Source organism: Pelodiscus sinensis, chromosome 1, assembly GCF_049634645.1.
Source record: "Pelodiscus sinensis isolate JC-2024 chromosome 1, ASM4963464v1, whole genome shotgun sequence".
Lineage (NCBI taxonomy): Eukaryota > Metazoa > Chordata > Testudines > Trionychidae > Pelodiscus > Pelodiscus sinensis.
Window position 1 is genome coordinate 5,741,293 of NC_134711.1, and position 16,191 is coordinate 5,757,483.

Here is a 16,191-nt window from a genome sequence, read left to right on the forward strand (position 1 = left end):
CCTAACATCTAAAATCTCTCTTGCTCCAGTGTAGCTTCATAGGCACATCAGGATGGAACTGACAAAAACATGTGAAACCATAAAAGAAACAACAAATAGGACCAAAAACTATACTGTACTAAGCGAGACTGTTCTAATATTCTCATGTACTCAGACATCCAACTTTAAAGAGTCACCATATGCTCCTCAGTGGATCTCTCATCTTTTTATTTCATTCTTAATTAATATTGGAAACGCACAGAAAAATCTGCATATTTTCAATATGCCACTACCTGGCACTATACAACTTAATGTCACATACATAAGAGCAGCAAGTATTAACACTGAATTTTACTGGGAAGCATTCAGGTAGAGAAAAGCAAGTCAGGTCATTTGAGTGGATAGAAAAGATTAATACGGTCTTACATATTTCACATTTTTCTTCACCACCTCCATCCTCAAATATGCACACAAAATATACATACATATGTATGCATGCAGCTAGGAAGACAGCTAGTTCACAAAACATTACACATGCACAGACATGTTTTAAAAGGTCACTTTATCCATGTGAAAAATTGTACAGGTATGTGATATATTGCATAGACATGAAACCATTTCATTCATCCTTAACTGCATCACTGGACTTTCACTTGTGCCACTAATGCATCTTCTCACAATTACTTCCATCCTTCCTAAGCCCTAAACACATTTAAACAAATGCGGTTTCATTTTTAAATTAACCTGCTAGAGAAATGTTTCTTCTTTTGCCTTACAAAAATGTGGAATTTCAGTCATTCAATGATTGCTGGTCAAGAATCAGGATGGATACAGTTTAGACAGACCAATAAACATTTTTCTACATCTATATGTGTCACAACTGTAAAGTCTACTATCTTATGACCATCCAGAACATCCATGCATCTGATTAAGTGGGCTCCAGCACACAAAAGCTTATGCCCAAATGAAAACATTAGTACTTCAGGTACCACAGAACTCCATGTTGTTTTTTAACACAATTTGAATCTTGCCGTTTTCAAAAGTGCAGAGTTTTAGCTGCTCACAGCTGAAGGATTCAAGACCGACCCTGAAGAGTATGAGGTGGGCTTGCTCTCTAACACCCACTTTAGGGGCCTTCCCTCCACAAAATGCTGGGCTTAAGACAGTGACACTCCCTGCAAATTCACACACACATTCAAGTATGAAGCCTGAGACACACCTCAAAGAGGCAGCTCCTCCCACACACGCACTGGATGGGGAACAACTCCATTCCACACATCTAGCCACCAAAAAATATTTTCACCAGCTGCTTAAGCTGATAACCCTGCAATGTAAGCAACAGAAGCTCTAAAGAAACAGAAATAAAGGGGAGACCCAGCTTCTCATGGCGATCCAACGCTCATTTCCATCCCCAGATGGGCACAAAATTATGGTATTTAAATTGCTGTCATTTTTATGTACAGAAAAGCTATTTAGGTCATGTTAGAGGAAGGGGAGGGAAGGAGTATGGCGCCATCTGAGCTCTGAAGATGCAGGCTTATAGAGACTAAGCATCACAGGCAGAAAATTACAAAACGCCAGTCCCAACAACAAAATTTAAAGCTCTCATCTGATTCCTCAGTCCTATAGGAGGCACACTCCATTCAAAGGCAAGAAGGGGGGTTGGTTGCAAGTGGGTCAGCTGGGAAAAAAGGTCTTCTCAATTAGTTTGGAAAAAAGAAGATTAAGGGGGGACATGATAGCGGTTTTCAAATATCTAAAAGGGTGTCACAAGGAGGAAGGAGAAAATTTGTTCCTCTTGGTTACTGAGGACAGGACAAGGAGTAATGGGCTTAAAGTGCAGCAGGGGAGGTTTAGATTGGACATTAGGAAAAAATTCCTAACTGTCAGGGTGGTCAAATATTGGAATAAATTGCCAAGGGAGGTGGTGGAATCTCCCTCTCTGGAGATATTTAAGAACAGGTTAGATAGACATCTGTCAGGGATGGTGTAGATGGAGCTTGGTCCTGCCTTGAGGGCGGGGGGCTGGACTCGATGACCTCTCGAGGTCCCTTCCAGTCCTATGATTCTATAATTTTAGTTCAGAATAACCTGCCTAACTTCACCACTCATGAGGGATGCAACCATCATCAACTTAGCCGGGAAGGGGAAATACTTGCCTTGTAATTCCGCATTACTCAAGGTAACATTTTGCAAGATTCTCACTCCTAGGTCTCTGCTCCCTAGAGTGAGACTGGAAGAATTGCCAAAGCTCTTCAAGGGTTTTTGGCCCTCAAGAGCAACGGTGGCATGGCTCGAGCATGAACTCAGTGCTCTTTCGCCACCCACAAGTTTAACCATTGCCACTATCATGTTCCAGTCAACTCTAAGCAATGTTTTTAAAATTTGTGACTGTCACTAGCCAGGGACTGAATAAGGGATGAATGAAGGGAAAGAGGCTTAAAATTCACATCTGGAGAGAACAAAACATTTCTGTGTCAAACTGAGTCTTTACAAAGAGCCTGTTTGAAACGGTCTCAGGGCTAGAAAGAGGCTAGGGAAAAGAAATTAGTTGGCAAAGGGCTGGTAAGCTGTTCAAAACTACTTAATAAGTCACACATGGTGCATGTACAGTTAGCCATACTTATTTATGTTTCAACAGTTCTCACTATCCATTGGGCAGGTCAACAGAACAACAAAAGAAAAGAAAATGTGGAACTTTCTGCAATCATTTGTAGCAGAGTTCATCACAGTTTGAGGAGTCTTCACATATTTTCTCTGAGCAGCAACTCTAGCCTGAGTGTCTCAGCTGACTGTAACAAAGACATGCTGACATAAGGAGACAGGTGGTTTCAGTTGTGACTTGCGAAGTGACAGGAAAATGTGACAAGGTAACAACACCGAGTTAAATGGTACAGCTTGAAAGCTTTCGAGAACATCATTTTGTAACTTAGCAGGTAACTTGTATCACCTCTCCACATACCGTAAAGATGAAGCCAAAGATGACGTTGATTGCTAAGGTCTGTGCGCTCAGGGACCTAGCTGTCCAGTATAACAACCAAGACGTTTACCCAAAAATAAAGACAAATTCCAGCACGTACAGCTTCTTGAGCACCTCTCTGAAGATTTTCTGACATACTGTCACCAAAAATTGCTGTTCTAAATGGAGTGCATGACTGCTGGAGAGTTCCTTACCTGCAAGACATCCTGGATCTTCACCCACACATCTGCCATGTCATACAGTTTGATATCACCATCATATAGGCTGGATGGAGAGGCCACAGTCTGCTGAAGATGTCCCAGCACCACAGCATGTGCAGCCGCCACAGCGTTGAATTTGTCAAAGAGAAGTTCAAGCAACTCCAAAAGTAACCTAGAGAAAAGGACAAAAGCACTGAGGACCACTCTGATAACATAGTAATGGAGGCCATACAAATACCTTAGACAGGTCAGGGTGGGGAGGGGGCAGGAGATGGGGGCATATCTATTTTTTCCCCCTCTCACACTGAGGAAGAAGGTAAGTCATTTAATTACACACACACACAGTCCAATACAATATGGTATTCAATGGTTTAGTACCATTTTACATTATGGCATGAACAATATGGAAGAATTTTAAAACCTACATGAAAGATCATAATTCAGAGGTATCAGGGCTTACAAGCCATGTCAATCCTCAGCAATTTATTAATTACATATAAGGTGTACAACACATTAGCTGTTCCTGTGGCTTCTTTACTGACCAATTACTGTAATTAATGTGCCATTGCAAAAAGCCTATAACTACTGTGTGACAAGACAATGACTTACCGCATTTTATATTATTATTGAGAAGAAAATGTCAATTCAATTTGTTGCTGTTATTGAATTATACAGACACACACTGGCCCAAAGAGAGTGTTCACCCCTCACTTGCCACTTACCCATCCTTGACAAAAATCTCATCTTGACCTTACTGCATAAACAAAGGGTAAAAGCAGGGCATTGCCAACAGAAATGTCACTATCCAGTGTAATCCTTTAAATGTATTCTTCTAATTTAAGAATCAGATGGGCAACTGTCAGAGTTCTCAGATGGGGAGTGCAGCTAACACACATGACCAGTGTAAAACAGAGCTCATGATCAAGGAGAAAAGCTTTTCAATTACACTGGGGAAAAAATGAATGGACAATAGGGTTGCCAGATAGTTAAAACAAATACCTAACATGGCAGAAAAAATTGGTTGAGGGAAGGAAAAAAACAGGACCAAAAATACACACACAAAAAAAAGTCACGGCGCCTTTAAATCCCACACTCCCTACCCCTACCAGAAGCAACAGGAAAAGAATGTTCCAAGTGGCCTCCTGTCCAAGAAAAACAAAATACCGGACATTTTACATGTCCAGTATTTTCTGGGTTGTTTTTCTTTTTTCCTGGATAGAAGCCAATACCCGACACTTGGTAATCCTACTGGACAAGTCTAGGAAGGTAGAAAAGCACAGTACGACAGAACTAGGGCATGTCTGTATTATATACTGAAAAAATACGAGGGGCTGAAACCAAGTGCCTGATTTTAAAAAACCAAACACACACAACTCTAACCTTTAGGAAGTTTGTATCTTGAACTGAACTTAACTGTTGCCCTCTCTCTTTGAAAAGTCATCTGCACCACATCCAGACAGAAACACCTTTACAAACACTAGCAAAGTTTGAATGTGAACCCAGAGCTGAAATTTGCAGCTCTATACTCTCTCAAATGAAACAACATCAAAAATACTGTACTAGAAGGCATTCCATGGAACCAGGAATATACCTTTTTCCATACACCTTTGATATTAGGAAATGCCTATCAATTAGTAGCATATAGGAGTGACAGCCTGCAGACACTGTAGAACACTAATACTGCTTTCGAAGGATGGGTGTCTATTGAACATGAAAGGGTGTTTGTTGTAGAAGTCAAGAGTCTAAATGCACATTTAGGAACGATCATATTTGGATGGTAAGATATGTGTAGATTATATTGCAGGATGTTAACTGATCAATCAACTTTCTTGAAAGTCCTGTGTATGGGAATATCCACTGTTTTTCAAGTTAGTAGCAGCACCTTAAATTGTTTTGGAATATAAATTGTGGAGGAGAGTAGCCCTGTTTTGCTATCATTGGCCTTTGCAAATCTCTGTGTTTCACCTGTTTGCAAGGGGAAAGAATCAACACATGAGATACTGCAGAGGAGGAGAAAGCAGTGTAAAGAAGGCTTTTGTCTACAGTGATGGTACAGTGATAGCTTTGTTATCCGGCATTCAATAAGGAATGGGGGTTGCTGGTTAACTGAATGTGCTGGATAACAAAGCTTATTGCTCTGTCCCTGCCCCCTACCAGCAGATCAAGCTCTCAGCAGCTCAAGGCATGCTGCAGTAGAAAGAGGTGCCTACTGATGACAGTCAGAAGCCCCGCAATGGCTAGCTGGACAGGCAGGAGTCAGCTGCGCATGGCTGAAGAGGCAGCAGGATTGTGGCTAGGGGCAATGCCAGTTAAAAAAAAGTCTTCACGTTAACAGAGTGCTGGACTGTATTTTAAATATATAACTAACATGGAGGAAAGACTATACTCTTTTGCTTAGGCTTTCACAGCCAATCTTTGATGTTTTAAAGATGCTGCTTCCATGAACAGTGCTGGACATCTGGCCCTCTCCTTGACTACTGTTTGACCCCTCTGCTGTTAAGTGACTAACATGAACGGTTAGGAAGATGGGGCAACATAGAAACTAAAGTTTCCTGAGAAATAGATAGGGGAGATTCACTTTGTATCAGTGATTTTCATTCTAGATTATAACCATTACCTAAATCAGCAAATTTAAATTAGTTTTATATTTATACACTTCAGTTATTTATTATTTAATTAGTTATTCATCGTTTAGGCATATAGCAACCTTGTAAGGGGGAATCATTACTAATCTGCAACTCAATACATCTTTTACGCTATTTGGTTCTTTTTTCTGCAAACCAGGAAGACTCACTCAACTCTCTATAAATAATATACTTAAATAAATGTATAACACGAATGTTACACACATGCACAGAAATCTATATTTTTTTCTATATAGCACGTAAGCAATTATATAGCTTAACATCCAGATTCCTAATTTTTTTACATTCAATTTATATTATTTACTAGATTAATTTTTTATTTGTCATTTGTGTCAAGCTGCATTTGAACAGAAACTGATTTCATTAAAAACACAGAAAAACGGCATTTTAAGATGGCTTTATTTTAGTAATAAAAATAACCTTAATTATACTGGCTCTAAGAAAAACAGTATCGTTTGATAAACTTATTGTTGTCTAAACAAATACAGGGCTGCAAAAGGTCATCAAGTCCAGTCCTCCTGTACTGTAACAGGGCCAAATAAAACTTAACCGTTCCTGCTAGGTGTGTGTTCAACCTGTTTTTAAAAATCTTCAATAATGGGGACATCACAGTCTCCCTTTGAAACCTATTCCAGACCTTATGTACTCTTAGTTTTAAATGCAAAACATGTGCATTTAGGTTAACTGCTTTATTAAACAAAGGATGTATTACCAGCAATTAGTCAACTGAACTGATTGTTTCTGGTCACCTTGTCCTTCAAGATTTTAGAATCAGTGGCCTTATCCTCTCATACCTGTTTCTTATTCATAGCTAAGAAGAGGAAAACAAGCTTTCACAGATTTTTTTTCAACTCCCAGTAGATACTATTGCTGTCAGAAGCTGGTTTATCATTTCAACCAACTCTGGTTCCGAGAGTTTGGCCACAGACTTTCAACCACTTTGGTTATCTGATTTGCTTTAAAACTTTGTCAGGAAATAAGTACAGCTTGAATATATTTCTATTCAATTTCAATAATTTTAATCTAATATTCTAGGCCTTAATACAGGTTGTCATAATTTCAAATTTAATTTTAAATAGGGTTTATGTTTTAAATAAAGCTCACTTTTGATTAAAAAAAAAATCTATATTTATTCTGACAGATCGGCGGCTTCTCCCTCAGACTTCTTAAGGCTTGAAAGAGCAAAGCCTCAATTTGATAGACCTTATTAAGTACCTAAGATATGGGGTTCACTGTAACAGGCACAATGAAGAGGCTAAAATGGCAGTATAGGTGAGAAACTGGTAAGGGCAAAGACAGAAAACAAAGATGCTAAATAGGACATGGAGAATTTGTAAGGACTGGGCATTTTTGAGTTTAAGGGATTTATACCCCGCTTGGCCTGGAAAGCTGAAGCTAACCTTAATTTGAAGCTGATAGGCACTTTCAGAATTATAAGAGACATAATTGTAAAAATTTATCATCCCAGGCACAAAACCCATTTATTTGCCATTACCATAACAGCAATAATGCCAAATAATAATTTAGTCATTATCAAAGAAAGTTGTTTGCTCCAAGCAAAATTTTGCAAAGATGGCTTTAATAGGTTAGACAGATGTCACAGACATCTCATTTCTATTGTCTTATGTTTGTAATACAAAGGGATTAAGTAAACTTGTTTGCAGAATTTCAAACTGTTCATTCCAGTGGCACTCGACAATATTATGCATGGAGCAAAAAAGCATTTAATATTTTCCCTCAATTACAAGTGCCTTCATAGTCTCATATTACTACATGGGCCGATGGGAAGCTCCCAACTGGCACTCTTGGTGACAGCCATCATATTAGCTCATCTCCAGTCTAAACAGTTCCCCTCCTTTCCGGTTTTCCTTGCAGTCAAGTCCCCTGAAGCCTGTCGTTTTAATTGCCCTTTCTCTGGACCTTTGCTAAATCTCTTAGGCCATTCGAGACAAGGTGATCGAAAATAAATGCAGAAAGGGTTGAAGAGACAACAAAAAGCATCACAAAAATAGTTCATTCCAAAAGGCCTAAGTTGTAGGGGAGGGTCTTTTTGGACCAAGTGACCTAAGCAGAACAAACATTAGCAATGACAAAGGGCTGCTAGGGCAGTTTGTCTGTTCAAGCTCTGGGCTTCGGTTCACCAAGAAACAGAAACATATCACAGTGACATGCCCTGAGGCAGACTCCTATTGTCTGGGCAATAAAGGAGAATGAGCCCATAGGAAGTGAGTGATCCTCACTTGAGGTCACCAACGGTAATGCATGCATTTTACCAGTGATCATGTCCTTTACTTAGTTCAGGGTCATTTGGGGTTTGATGTTTTGTTTAGTTTTTGCTGTTCAAGCCTCAGCAACAGGAGCGGGCAAAGACAAGCAAGGAAAGTTCCTCAGAACTCTAAAGGGAAGGCTGCATGACTTCAGGCAACAGGGATTAGTAATGAGACAGTCAATACGGCTGCTCATAGTGAGCTGGACCTTTAATTGATGTAAAACCTCAGTTTGAAGAGGATGAAATGATGACAATTTACATGGCCGGAGGATCTGGCCCAATATCTTTGTCGATCAATAGTAATTGTAATAGTAATAGTAATTGTTCAAGAGCTTACACAAACTGCTAGAAATATTAAAGAATCGAGGTACTGTTCCGAACCTCATAGCTAGTGAAAAAGGCTGGAAGACAAACTAGCTACAGATCAATTCCCACTATGTGGAGAGTCCATAGTACTTTACACAACTATACTGCAATAAACAGTTTTGATCATTTCTACAACTGCTTGAGCAGCTAATTACTGAAAACTTCCTACTGCCCTCTAGTGGTTAATGGTACCTCAAACTGCTGTTCTCCCCTGGAGGTAAGCATAGGATAGAGGGACGTTAAAGTATATCATGGTTAATTCACAGAATAAATGCATTTCCTCTCTCCCCTCGTTTCCCCCCAAAAAGTCATCTATATGTAGTAGTATATAAATGGCTTTTTTAAAACTGGGTATTCTGCAAAACACTGTAAATTAATATTTCAGAACAGAAACAGGCAGTCACATATGTAAGTTACGTAGTTTCAGAATCCAAACTGGGGCACTGTCAAATTTGAAAACTCTAGGGTTGCTCCAGAAATGTAATTTTCTCATGGAATGAGAGGACTTCATCCTTTTAGTGAGTTTGTAAAGAAAGTGCTCTAGAATGTGCAACACAGACTTCTTGGCCTACAGCCCAAGCAGAAGGGGACATGAGACTTCTCAGAAGGAAAGAATACCAGCTTGTCTTTCAACAATCAGCACCCAGATTAAGAAAAATAGGTAATGCAAGTTACATGAACATCTAATGCACTTAGTGCTTGCTGCCCGTAAGAAGCTTCATTATAGATTCAGACCCTCTGGGTTGCTCATCTTTTTTAGTCATCTTGATTAGACATTATTTGTCAGCAGTAATGATTTTTACAGATATTTTCAGCATAGCATAGCTGAGAACAGCCAATGAGCTCAGTGATATGAACATCCAATTCTAGCTTTTAAGATAAACTAAAACATACTTCATCTGCCAAGTTCTGAGGTCAAGAACCTACCACCACTGAAGCTCCTCACAATATTTCAACAGTTGTGAGAGATATCCTCTACCCATCTTTAACTTTTTACAGAATTTGGCTCGTGTGAAATAAAGAACCTTTGGCTTTTAAAGACAGGAGTTGTCCCTGACCATTAAAATGTAGCCCATCTGTCCAGGTTGGCCCAGTTTCCCTAGTCTCTACAAATGCTTGCTATTAATTGGGGACCTCACATTTTATATTGATTTCTTTAAGACTTTAAATTCATCTTGTAAAGGCAGGAGGCACCTTATTACAGACTGCGTATCATTTTCTTCAAGAACAGTTCTCCCTCTGCCCTTTTTGGAGGGCGATTCCTCCATCATTTTTTAATATTCTTTGGAAGTCTACACGGAAAACAAAACCCATGTGTCTTTTGCGGATCATTCATAACAATATTTATAAAACCAAATGCCCAAACCGCCAGGTACATTAACATAATTAAAAACCTTGTCTGATCTTGCAAAGGATTTCAGTTCCTGAGTCACTGGGGCACATTTTTAAAATTTTGAGCTAACTGCGGCAGCCAAAGGGTGATGCAGCCTCAGCTCAGAGCTTACTTTTACAGCCAATGCCAGTACTCTACCTCAGCATTTGAAATGTGCCTACCTCGGCTGGTTCTCCTGGGAAAGGCTCTCTCCTCTCTGGTAGCCATTGTCTGCCACCTGTGTGGTGGATCTTTTGACAATCTGCTTGAGCTCCTGCTCCAGACGATCCTGGATAGCTTTCACGGTCTCAGGGATTTTTTTCAGTTTGGCCAGCCCTTTGATGAGGATCCCCATGAAGATGGTACTGTTCTCCTCTGGATCCAGCTCTGTGTCTTCTTTCATTTCTAGCACGCTCATTTCTCGCACTGAAATGACACCACCACGACAAACCATTCAAAGTAAGAGCAACGCCAAGCAAATACAATGTTCCAGCTGGCTTGTTCCAAGCAGACCTCTGCCTCATCAACTACTATAGGAATAAATGCTGGAACACAAAAACAACTACTTTATTCGCTATACACAAGACATGGCAGCCTGCAAAGCAGACTGATGCAAAGTTAGAGATCACATATAAGGAAGCGTAAGATACCTGCCAGTTCTGGGGCATGTTAAAATCTAGTGTGATTAAGACTTTCATAAACTATGAGTTTTATTAATAATGATTTTAAGACTACACATATAAGTGGAATTATAGGCTTGAACCCCCAACCTAGCTATCTGCTATTTTTATCATGAGAGGCAATTAATTTATCAAGAACCAACTCTTCATGAATTTGCAGAAAAGGACCTTTTCTTTTCCTCTCTGCATTCTGGTTTACAATTCAGTATGGAATAATGGTTTGATGTTATCCTATTCTATTTTATTACTGCTGTCAAGAGACTGAAGATATTAATCACACTCTTTAATAAGAACCTTTTAGTAAGATGTGAAAAGGAGAAAAGGGATTACATTTGAAAAACTCGATGGAGAAATAAGGGTAAACTGGATAAAGTCTCCTTGAAATAATATGGAGTGTCTTGACAGGAAACTCGGTTGCTAGGAGACCATAACCACAAAGTCGCAGGATAATGTGTATTTGTTTTAAGTATGCTCATTAATCAGCATTTCTTAATTTACAGATAATGAACAGTAACAACAAGGTGTCTATACTAAAGACTGGGTGAAAAATTTAACTTATATGCTGAAAAACCAACTTGAAGTGAGTCTTCAAGGCATATCCAACCAAACTATATTATAAAGAACTATAATGACATTTTCCTTGTTAACAGCTTGATGAGATGCACACAGACACAGCTCCAAAGTATACGGATGAATAGATTCCAACTTCATAATGGTTACTGATACAGAGATTAGAGACAAATAGCTGTTTCATCCTGATGGCCTTGAACCAAGCTCGGACTATAGAACAAATGAGAACTGTAAAAGTTACTGGAATAAAATAGACCAATTTAAAAATATGCTTCCAAAATCATCCAAGAATTTAATTAAAATTTATATAAACCTCTAGAATTTGTGAAATCCATTTTCAAGTTTAAGAGAAACAGCATGTGACAAGGAACACACAGTGCTAGAATGAACCATGGAAGTGACACCACCTGTAACAGAAGGTGCATCGACAGCTCAGCTTAAATGTCAGAATACAGATGTCAAAACAAGAGGACTCAGAAGAGAAGGTTCCAAACAGATACCTCCTCATTCAATTCTCAACTATAGTAGATGAATGGGACAGACATCTTCAATAACTATAGCAATAGAAAAAGCAACATTTCAGGCACCTTTTTCCTGAATTTAAGAAGTAAAAAAAGTTGCTTATTGCTTAATAACTTGAGTAACAAAGACTGAAAAGCCAATGTGAAAATACAAGGCAACATAACTATATTTTCTATCGTGTCCACCATCATGTCATATAAAGTCCTTTTAGACAAAGCCACTCATGATATCTACACTTTGTTTAACCAGATACAAGCTCCAAAATTAATCAAATATTAGAGAGGACCTTCTGGTTTTCTGTTACTGCCTCCAGGGGAAGGGAATGTTTTAATCTAGTTCCTTAGAGTGTCTGACCAATGGTCCCATAGTCCTATTTCTGTGGATCATGATGTGTCTTCTGGCCACCAAAATAGGGCAAAGACCAACAAATCTTGCTTGAAACCTGTTCAAAACTACTTCAGGAAGGTCATATATTTAGGCACACTTAAAGCAGGTCCAAGTTACCAACTACAAACACCTTCTGGAGACAACTGATCACCAGGCCCACAAAAGTTTCCAACTGCTCTGAATACCACCTTCTCCTCCCAGGAAATGCCCATGTAACTGTCACATTTTCCTATGTTCTTTATTGTCATATTACGATTCATTTTGCATCATTTTTAAAAGATTAGTTAAAACTTCTTTCAATGCCAGCTGACTTGCAGAGATATTATCCTGATGGTGTCCTTTTAATTATAGATCTGACTGCCCTGCTCAGCAGAAATCATACACTTAAATTGGCATAACCCTGAACTCTGTCCTCTCAGCCCAGACCAATCCCATCATGCTACAGGAGTTTGAACGTCTATGAATTTGCACGATGAAGATTACCCACACACTGACAGCAAACCCTATTAAGATGATAAAATGTCAAGACAGAAGAGAACTTGAGTTTTTATGTCAATCAAAATCAACCAATGCCAATTAAAATTCTATTTAAAAAACTTCCCACAACTAAAATGTATGTTATTTGTGCATGGGAGAAATTTTAAGCAAAGCACTATGGGTATGGTAGGTATCCGGCAAATAGCGATAACATAGGAAATGCTTATAATGCACTTGAATCATCAAGCTATTGGTGCACAAATGTCAGTTCGGAGCTCAAGTTTCAGAGAGGTAGCCATGTTAGTCTGTTTTAGAAACAACCAAAGAATCCGCTGGCACCTTACAGACTAACCAATTTATTAGGCCATAAGCTTTCGTGTGTTGCAGCTCACTTCATTGGATGCATGAAGTAAAAGAATCAAAATATACATAGAGATGGGAGTGTTAGATCAATGCTAATTCAATCAGAGCTCACAATTTTTTCCCAACTTTCATCCCAAAAGCCAAAATCATTAGTAGGAAATCAAATGACCTTGACCTAGTGATTTCTGTGCCTAGAATTCAGCTGGTACCAGGTGGATTACACTGAACAGGTTCCAAACCTCTCTATGGATCTTACCTTATAGAAAGAGACTACTAAGTAAGTAGAAGGGAAGGAGATAACTCTGACAAGGTTTCTCCTCATGCTCACTCTAGGGTAAAAATTTCTGAGGCAGGCTATGATATTCTGTTAAGAACCCCTATTCTAAATGTCAAGTCTGGAACAGGCCCACAAACACCTATACCAAAGGCACAGTACGTGAAGGTCGTCCCCTCCCGCCCGGCGCCCTTAGCCCATCGGAGCAAGGTCATCATAAAGATAACCATCCAGACAATTACATCCCAGGGAAAGCACTACAGGTGAGATACAGGACATAACACATTCAATAGTACTAGGAATAAATACGCAATTGTCATGTACCCTTACTGCCAGACTGTGTCTACATTGGCACCCTTTTCCGGAAATGCTTAAAACGGAACCATTTTTCATAATAAGTATTTCCGGAAAAAGCGCGTCTACATTGGCAGGATGCTTTTCCGGAAAAGCACTTTTTCCGGAAAAGCGTCCGTGGCCAATGTAGACGCGCTTTTCCGGAAAAAAGCCCCGATCGTCATTTTCGCAATCGGAGCTTTTTTGCGGAAAAGACTACTGTGCTGTCTACACTGGCCTTTTCCCGGAACAGTTTTTCCAGAAAAGGACTTTTGCCCGAACGGGAGCAGCATAGTTTTTCCAGAAAAGCACTGACAATTTTACAGCAGATCGTCATTGCTTTTCCGGAAAAGCAAGCGGCCAGTGTAGACAGCTTTCAAGTTATTCCGGAAAAGCGACTGCTTTTCCGGAATAAGTGGCCCAGTGTAGACACAGCCCCTCTGTTTTAATCCCTCGGGTGCAACACCAATAGATCACATCCATGCAAAGATATCTTGCTAACACTAACAGACACATTGCCACTTAACATATAATTGACAATTGAGGTCTGGTTTAAGTACTTGTTTAACTAGATATAAAATATTCTATAAGCGGAAAACACTATGTAACCTTTAGATTATTGCTTTTATTTTGCCTCACAGTTACCACCTATCCAGGGGGTCAGGGATCTTTCCTGGAGGTCTTGACCAGTATCTGCTCTTGCCTTAGGGATACACACTAACAACTCCACTCATTTCTATCAAATCAAAACCTCAACCTCAACTCAGAGCACATTTAACACCTAGATCTAAAGTGTTATAGCTAGAGTATATGTGCCAAGAATTTTTAAGAACAAATCGGATCATTTTCCTTATTTCATTTCATTAGTCTTTGGAGTAAGTAGACAAGACATGAAAAAATATTAATGCCACCATAAAACAATCAAGTCATTTATGTGTCTACAAGTTATATTTCCATCTCCTTTTGAGTGTCAGCAAAGGAAAGGGGGGAAAAATCCAGTTATTAGTCATTTTTGTTGTATTCTGAAAATAAAACGATTATGAAGAGGCACAAATGAAACCCACGTAGCTTCTTAAGACATGCTAATGAGTTGAACATTTTTCAGATGATATTTTCCAAGTGAAAATGACATGTATAGACCAAGCTTTTAAATAAAGTTATTTCCATTAGAATTAGCATCCTTCCCTCCCCGTTTCAGCAGTTCGACACTCCAATAGATTAGAAATTTGTTTAAAGCATTAAAAAGGGAGCTCAAAAAACTGGGTAATTGGACAGCAAAATGACAATGAAATTCAATGTTAATTGCCAAGTTACATACATTGGCAAACATGACCACAACTACACATACAAAATTATTCAATCTAAGTTTGGTGTTACCAGTCAAAAACAATGTTGGAGTGATTCTGCATAGTTCTCTGGAAACATTCACTTAACATGCAATGGCAGTCAAAACAGCAAAAAAAATGTTAGGAACCATTAGGAAAGGGGTAGATAAAATAGAAAATATAACAACACTATATAATTGTATGTACACCCTCATTTTGAATACTACTTGCCATTGTAGTTACCCCATCCCAAAAAATAAAAAAAAATTAGACTTAGAAAAGGTGCGGTGAGGGCAACACCAGTTATTAAGGATATGAACAGCTTCCATATGATAAGGCATTAAAAAGACTGGGACTGCTCACCTAGGAAGAGAGATGATTAAAGGGGGATATGGCAGAGTTCTATAAAACCATGAACAGTGGGGTGACAGTAAGTGTTATTTACCCCTTCACATAACACAAGAACTAGGAGTCACCCTAGGAAATGAACAGGTAACACATTCAAAAACAAAACAGAAGGAGTACTTCTTCACACAATGCACAGTCAACCTACAGAACTCATTGCCACGGGACGTTGTGAAGGCCAAAAGTATAACTAGGTTAAAAAAATATAGGATAGATTCACCAATGACTATGAGCCGGGGTAAAACAACAGGGGACAGGTCACTCAAAATTGTCAATGGACACTTTCGGAGGCAAGATACTATGCCAGTATCCCTGTTCTTATGTCCTCCAGTGAAAAGATAAGACATTATCATAAATCTATACTATGGGAAACAAACTGCTAAAAATGCACAATTATTTGCTTAATCACAATTTATGTTCCATTTAAGGCACATAGAAACATAAGAGACTCCTGAATTAACAGGAGTGTTGTGAGCAAGACATGAGAAGTCATTCTTCCGCTCTACTCTGCACTGATTAAGCCTCAATTGGGAGTATTGTGTCCAGTTCTGGGCAGCACATTTCAAGAAAGATGTGGAGAAATTGGAGAAGGTCCAGAGAAGAGCAACAAGAATGATTAAAGGTCCAGAGCAGGGGTGGCCAACCCAGTCTGGGCAAACAGCCAAGATAGCAGTAGATCTAGCATGAAGAACAGGAGCAATGTTGTCAAGCAAAAAAAACAAACAAAAACATGCTGCCCTTTCTGTCCCTTTAAAAGGAGCCCCCTGTTCTGCTCTGCCCCTTTAAAAAAATCGCATTTAAACATGTTTTGAGGCTTTTGGGCCACAGCAGGATCCCGCAGTTATTTCTGCAGCTTTCATGGCCGCACCAGACGGATCCCCTGCCCAGGTCAGCACAGAGAGCCGGGAGAAGGAGGCTGTTTTTGGAGGTGCGGGGGTGGCTTATGAGCCATGGGGGTGGCTCACGAGCCTCGGGTTGGCCACGTATGGTCTAGAGCACATGAGCTACGAGGGAAGACTGAAAGAATCTAAGTATCTAAAAGGG

The 16,191-nt window shown here is 39.4% G+C and overlaps 1 protein-coding gene across 1 annotated transcript in view; it reads right to left on the reverse strand.

Moving 5' to 3' along the window:
- The window catches only part of EXOC4 (exocyst complex component 4), a 626,684-nt gene that overhangs the window by 536,129 nt on the left and 74,364 nt on the right, over nt 1-16,191 (reverse strand). The window contains exons 6-7 of the mRNA XM_075925646.1: nt 9,994-10,237; nt 3,154-3,331 (exon numbers count right to left, since the gene is read on the reverse strand). Coding sequence (XP_075781761.1) covers nt 3,154-3,331; nt 9,994-10,237 — 422 coding nt within the window. The remainder of the gene's footprint in view (nt 1-3,153; nt 3,332-9,993; nt 10,238-16,191) is intronic.